Raw genomic sequence first — 7,028 nt, forward strand, 5'->3', positions numbered from 1 at the left:
AAAAAAAAAAAAAAAAAGGCACGATAATGTAACCATACACAGCTGTGCATAAAAATTAACTCTTGTGAAAATTAAGATTAAATCAATAAGAGAGAAAATAAACTAGTAAATCCAATGCCTAACGTTGGCTTGCAGCTTCTGCTTGGAGAACAGATTCACTCCTATCACATTGGCAATATGAACTTGTGAATTTGAATTTAATTTGTTCCCCTCTTTCTATCATTCCCCGTGTACATGAATAAAGTCCAATTGGTTAGTTAGAATGAAAAACCGAAACTAACCCGACGGACTTTTATTTTTAAAAGAAAGATAAATAAATTTAAAATATTTCATTTGAAGGAATTTGAAACACGTGGGCTCATTTCAGAGTACTTTTCCAGTGTTTGTTTCCTACAATCTCAACGTCATGTGAGGCTATTTATATTAAAAGAGCGCGTGGAAGTGAAAATATCATATTATAATTCCTGCAACTTCCAAGATCAATTGAGATTGGAACACATTTACTAATGGGTCCCGCTCTAATTCCAATCCAACATCACCCACCAAAAACAGGCAAACATGATTTCAGACCTTTTTCCCGATTGGAACGGATTTCCTGTCTCTATTCCGATCTTGAAAGGAACAGCTGCAAATATCATATGATAAGGAGAAGAATGTGCTTCGTGCAAAGAGGTTGAGTTTGGGGGGAAAATGGCGGAATTTGCAGAAGCGTCGACAAGCAATGTAAGTATGCTGCTGCTAAAAGAGACGGAGACTGTGGAAGGCGTCGTCGACTATAAAGGCCGTCGTCCAGTGAACAGATCTGATACCGGTGGATGGAGATCTGCCGCCTTTATTATTGGTAAAAATTTTAAGCTTAAACTTTTAAGATTTGAATCTCAATTGAAGCTAAAGTGATGATTGATGGCTGCTGCAGGAGTGGAAATCGTAGAAAGGTTTGCTTATTTTGGGATAAGTTCAAACTTGATAACCTACCTGACTGGGCCATTACGGCAATCGACGGCGACGGCGGCGGAGAACGTCAACGCTTGGTCTGGTGCTGCGTCGATGCTTCCTCTCTTTGGAGCCTTCATCGCCGACGCTTTTCTTGGCCGATACCGCACCATCCTTTTCGCTTCTCTCCTCTATATACTGGTGATTCCTCTCTCTCACTCTCTAGATTTCTGCAATTCCTCTCTCTAGATTTCAGATAGCATGTACCGATCCTCAACCATGTGAAAGGAGAAGTACACCAACTAAGATCATTATTACTCTTCCCCTACTACATCTAAACTACCCCTCCCCTCGAAATGATGCCTATCTCCCTACCTTAGTGACTCACAATGAAGGGATTCTCCATTCTCCTTAACCATCGGGTGAAAGAAACTATTATGTGTACAAAAGGGATTAATATGGAGAGAATTTACGAAGTCGAGACAATGGGAGATAAAATAGAGAAAATAATTGATTTTGATTAATTAAGAGGATACCAACCTCTATTTCATAAGAGAGAAAAGATAGGAATCTCTGAAAAGAGATTATATGAATGAGATTTGGCTAATTAGAAGGGAGCCGGGCCTCTTTCCTCATAAGAGAATTAATTGAGATTTTTGAACTTGTCCATATTTCATTCCAAATATATAGGCTTAGCCATTACATAACTTTTCCCTTCACTTCTCCAATACGTTACAACTACTCCTATTACTTGCACGATTACAACCATAATTACCCATTACTTCATGACTCTAGTAGTTCTAATAAAAACAATTACCTAATAAATAATAATCTACTAAAATTACTTCTACACATTGATCCCTGACAACATAACCATCACCCTCACACGATCTTCCTTTGAGTATGTAATAGAAAATGGTCCTTCTGTTTTTTTATATTCTTACCTCATTGCATTAAATATGTGAAGGCATTGTTGATTGTATGAGCATTTATGTGGTGAACCATTATATTTTGAGAGAGAAAGAACTGTAGCACGAGAGTGGTGCACTCAATTAAAAGCTTCTAGTTTACAGAAGGTGCCAACTTGCATTGCATCCTTTTGCAATAACTCATTTTGTAACTTAGGCTAATGACAGGAATTGAGATAAATTGTGGTAGGGATCCAAACTACAATTAGGTTAGGGAACTAAGAATTTTATTTTGGCTGGTCTTGTAATTCTTAGATGATTTGGCCTCAATTAAATAATAATTATCTTGTAGTTGGGATTGACAGGGGCTAGGCTTGTTAACTCTGTCAGCAGTGCTTCCTTCTCTCAATCCACCCAATTGTCAAGATAACAACAACAACAGTTCTTGTCCTCCTGAATTACAAATCATCATTTTCTTCTGCTCTCTGTATCTGGTGGCCTTTGCACAAGGAGGGCACAAGCCATGTGTACAAGCTTTTGGAGCAGACCAGTTTGATGAAACAGATCCAAAGGAATGCAAATCCAGAAGTTCTTTCTTTAACTGGTGGTATTGTGCATTCAATGTTGGTAGTCTGGCTGCGCTCACAATTTTGAACTACATACAAGACAACATGAACTGGGGTCTCGGCTTCGGAATTCCATGTGTTTCCATGGTTTTGGCTCTTCTTGTCTTCCTGCTTGGGACCAAGACTTACCGCTATCATTTCAAGGATGAAAGGGGTAGCCCATTAATGAGAATCACCCGTGTGTTTTTTTTAGCAGCAAAGAATTGGCGAATGATTCCTCCAGCCTCCATTGTTGAAGAGGAAGCAGGAGAAACTCATCTTTCTCATGGTGCTCACCAATATAAGTAAGAGAGATTGTTTGATTGTTATGACACCATTAAACAAAACAAAAAACTTTAAATATCTCAAAGATACTCAGCTTCTTGTGATTTGGGCACACATTTTACTTGATGAATCTCAAATTTATATTGTAAAACTTATTGGGCTTGTTTTTATCCTTTCAAATGATTCAGATTTCTTGACAAAGCACTGATCGCTGCCCCAGACAATCCAGATGGTCAGAAGAAAGACCTGAAGGCCTGTAGCATCAGTGAAGTGGAAGAAGCAAAGGCTGTACTGAGATTGGCTCCCATTTGGGCTACATGTTTAGTGTTTGCCATTGTTGTTGCACAGTCATGGACCTTTTTCATAAAGCAAGGTGCAACAATGGACAGATCAATATGGCCGGGCTTCCAGATACCGGCTGCATCATTGCAAAGCTTCATCGGTCTATCTATTATTCTCTTTGTTCCTATCTATGACCGTGTTATTGTTCCAATTTGTAGAACTCATACCAGGAAACCATCTGGAATAACAATGCTCCAAAGAATTGGAACAGGAATGGTTCTATCCATGATCTCGATGGTGGTAGCAGCAATAGTTGAGAAGGAAAGGCTTAAAATTGCCATGGACTCTGGTCTTGTAGATATACCAAAAGCAACGGTTCCAATGAGTGTGTGGTGGCTAGTTCCTCAATTTATCTTGTTTGGAGTTGCTGATGTCTTTACTATGGTTGGACTGCAAGAATTTTTCTATGGTCAGGTGCCAAATGGGCTGCAAAGTGTAGGTCTCTCCCTCTATCTTAGCATCTTTGGTGTAGGGAGTTTCCTTAGCAGCTTTCTTATCTCTGTTATTGAGAAGGTGACTAGTGGGAGTGGCGGAGATGGCTGGTTTTCAAACAATCTCAATCGAGCACATCTTGATTACTTCTATTGGCTTCTTGCTGGGCTCAGTGCAGTAGAATTGATTGTCTACTGGTACTTTGCCAGAGGTTATGTCTATAAGAGGGAAAGAACAATGTAAGGGGCCTTTTTACTAGTGAGATCATTTATGGCCAGAAGAACAGTATATATTCAAAATAAAAGAAGGTGATTATAGCATGCATGTACAACTATGTTAGTGAGGCTAAATCATGACTGCCATGAGGAGTTTTTGGTTTTTGGCCTTATTAGATATATAATAGTTCTGGATAGAAACTGATAGTTTTTACTGTTTTGTTTTTGTGATCATTATTTGTTGCCTAAATTTTGGATTCACAGAGAGCATAGCTCATACAGTTATGCACATCATTTGAGATAATGAATTGCAGAATTTCATTATTTTTCTTATAGAAGAAAATGCAAACAAATTTTTATTGGATGGCTTTGCCGGAATTAATCTACTTGATGGTATATAAATCCACCTAGTTTTGTCGCGTTGAAGGGTGATGTGGCAAAAATGGTCTGGATTTGATTCATATCAAATTTCATACTCATTCGGTAGTATATGCTCCCATTTCATTCTTCTTGAGCTTTCATTTTCAACTGCATTTTCAAAGCTTAATTTGGCATTAGGCTGATTTGTTTGGATCAAACTTGATATGTGAGGAAAGAATCTTGGGTTCTACCTGTTCACAAAATTTTAGATCTATCCAACCTGCCACATGACAGATAGAGAGTCCACCTATGAAAACATCATTCCATGACCAAAAAAAAAAAAAGAATATTTGCATTATATTAAAAGTCTTGTAGGATACATTAGCTGTTGGAAGTTAACCCCTAGAGGAAGATGATCTCATAACTTTTGAGACATTTTGCCAAGACTAGTCTCTCAAAGATGAACTCATATATGTAACTTTTGAGATATTTTGTCAGGACTAATCTCTCATCAACTTAATGACACTCTTGCTTTATCCAATCTTAACAAACAACAACTGAATCTCATCCCAACTAAATGGGTAGGCTATATGGATCTGATAAAAAAAAAGGATTTAAAAATCACCTAAAAGAGGTTGGCTACATGGATTCTAACCCTCCAAACTCATAACGACCTAGTGGCTAATAATTTAGATGTGAACTAGTAGGAATAAAATGAAAAGCTAAAAAACTTGTAAGCCCATCTGCAAATATTAAGATATCTCCAGCTGATGTCAGTTAATTATTGCACTCAATTAACATTTTACACAGAAAAACATTGCAGGAGAGAGAGAGCAAGAAGATGATGAAATGTATCTTTAGGAGACTACAAGTCACAACATGCGAATGGTTAAATCCCATGCATAAAGCTGAAGAAGTATTAACATGCAAAATATTAGAAGATTATAAAAAAAAAACTCAACCAACCAAGGCATCTCTAACCATAGCCTTGCTATTCTTACCATTGATTATGTTACTTTTTGCCCTAAGCCTTTTAAAATTTTTGATATGTGGGTCAATTATATTGACATCATTTTTGTTATTAGTCAAGCATGGTTAATTCCAATCAAAGAAAAATGATGTTCTCTAATTATCTTTTTCCAAAAATTAAGGTAGTGAAACTTGCCCTTAAGGATTGGAATAGGGTTATCTTTGGAAATATCTGCCAAGTTGTTTAGGATTGTAGTTTCAGCCTCTCTGATATTCAATCAAATTGCAATCTAACCATCATAATCTTAGTTTAGTTGAGGGTGAGAAATCTATCTCTATTTAGTTTGGGGCTCTCCTCAAACATGAAGAGAGTTTCTTTGACTAAAAATCTAGAATCAATTGGTCTACTCTTGATGATCTTCCTATTTTCATGAATCAATGAGTTACCTCCATTTTTAGGCTAAAAATTTTTATGACCCTCTTATTCAAAGTAGTTTTGTCCTTTTGTCTTTAGAAGGAGATCTCTTGGACTAACCCAACCCACAAATTTTCATTTTTTATTCAAGGTCAAACATATACGATTGTGTCTTCAATCATAGGTGAGGTAGGAGATGCGTAATTACACTTCTGTCTCATCTCTATCCAACGAATGTAAGGCACGATAAATTATATACACAGCCATGCATAAAACTTAACTCTTGTGAAAATTAAGATTAGATTAATAAGAGAGAAAATTAATTAGTAAATCCAATGCCTAGCACTAGCTTGAAGAGCAGGCGCCAAGAGATCAAGTCAGTGTCAGCAGATTCACTTCTGTCGCATCGCAATATAGATGTGTAAGTTTGTATTTAGTCTATTCCTCATCTTCCTATCATTCACCCTTTTCATCCAATGCATGAATAAAATCCCATTCATCAGTAAAAAGTAAAAAATTGGAAACCAACTTGATGGACTTTTATATTTAAAAGAAGGGAAAAGGTTGGGTATACTGTCGATATCAAGTATGCTAGCACTCATTGTGTCTATCTCTCTCTTCCCTTTTTTTTAAATGATCCTTATATCTTTCTTAAATGATACTCTATCATGTGATCCTATTGGTGCTATTTGCTAGTATACTTGATATCAGCAACATATCTATCCCTCTCACTTAAAAGAAAGATAAAATAATTAACATATTTCATTTGAGGGGCATTTGAAACACGTGGGCTCATTTCAGAGAAACTTTTCCAGGTTTTGTTTCCTCGAATCTCAACGTTGCCATGTGAGGCTCTTCCTTAAAAACGGTCCATCGTTTGGAGTTGCAGAGTTGTCGATCCCTGCAACTTCCGAGATCAATTGGGATTGGAACACATTTACTAATGGGTCCCGCTGTAATTCCAATCCAACATCACCCAACAAAAACAGGCAAACATGATTTCAGACCCTTTTTTTCCCGATTTGAAGAGAGGTTAAGTTTGGGGGAAAATGGAGGAATTTGCAGAAGCGTCGACAAGCAATGTAAGTGTGCCGCTGCTAAAAGAGACGGAGACTATGGAAGGCGTCGTCGACTATAAAGGCCGGCGTCCAGTGAACAGATCTGATACCGGTGGATGGAGATCTGCCGCTTTTATTATCGGTACAAATTTTAAGCTTAAAAATTTAAGACTGGAATCTCAATTGAAGCTATAAGTGATGATTGATGGCTGCTTCAGGAGTGGAAATCGTAGAGAGGTTTGCTTATTTTGGGATAAGTTCAAACCTGATAACCTACCTGACTGGGCCATTACGGCAATCGACGGGGACGGCGGCGGAGAACGTCAACGCTTGGTCGGGTGCTGCGTCGATGCTCCCTCTCTTTGGATCCTTCATCGCCGACGCTTTTCTCGGTCGATACCGCACCATCCTTTTCGCTTCTCTCCTCTATATTCTGGTGATTCCTCACTCTCTCTCTCTCTCTCTCTCTCTCGATTTCTGCAATTCCTCTCTCTGGATTTCAGATA

At 37.9% G+C, this 7,028-nt stretch overlaps 2 protein-coding genes across 4 annotated transcripts in view; both read left to right on the forward strand.

Annotated features, from left to right (window-relative positions):
* The window catches only part of LOC122084466 (protein NRT1/ PTR FAMILY 5.10-like), a 5,530-nt gene extending 1,694 nt beyond the window's left edge, over nt 1-3,836 (forward strand). The window contains exons 1-4 of one of the 3 annotated variants that reach the window (XM_042652737.1): nt 508-841; nt 917-1,134; nt 2,207-2,751; nt 2,920-3,836. In XM_042652737.1, coding sequence (XP_042508671.1) covers nt 691-841; nt 917-1,134; nt 2,207-2,751; nt 2,920-3,748 — 1,743 coding nt within the window. In that variant the 5' untranslated portion in view covers nt 508-690 and the 3' untranslated portion in view covers nt 3,749-3,836. Of the gene's footprint in view, nt 1-507; nt 842-916; nt 1,135-2,206; nt 2,752-2,919 lie in introns of those variants that run through there. The other 2 variants (XM_042652749.1, XM_042652741.1) reach the window with 2 other exon arrangements.
* A 2,616-nt stretch (nt 3,837-6,452) lies between these two features.
* LOC122072873 (protein NRT1/ PTR FAMILY 5.10-like) lies at nt 6,453-7,027 on the forward strand (the record flags this gene model as incomplete). The annotated part of the gene is made up of 2 exons (XM_042637301.1): nt 6,453-6,664; nt 6,741-7,027. Coding segments are annotated over exons 1-2 (438 nt in total), but the record flags the coding sequence as incomplete, so codon positions are not given.
* Nucleotide 7,028: the final 1 nt, after the last annotated feature.

The sequence above is a fragment of the Macadamia integrifolia genome, chromosome 1, assembly GCF_013358625.1.
Source record: "Macadamia integrifolia cultivar HAES 741 chromosome 1, SCU_Mint_v3, whole genome shotgun sequence".
NCBI classification, from domain to species: Eukaryota; Viridiplantae; Streptophyta; class Magnoliopsida; order Proteales; family Proteaceae; genus Macadamia; species Macadamia integrifolia.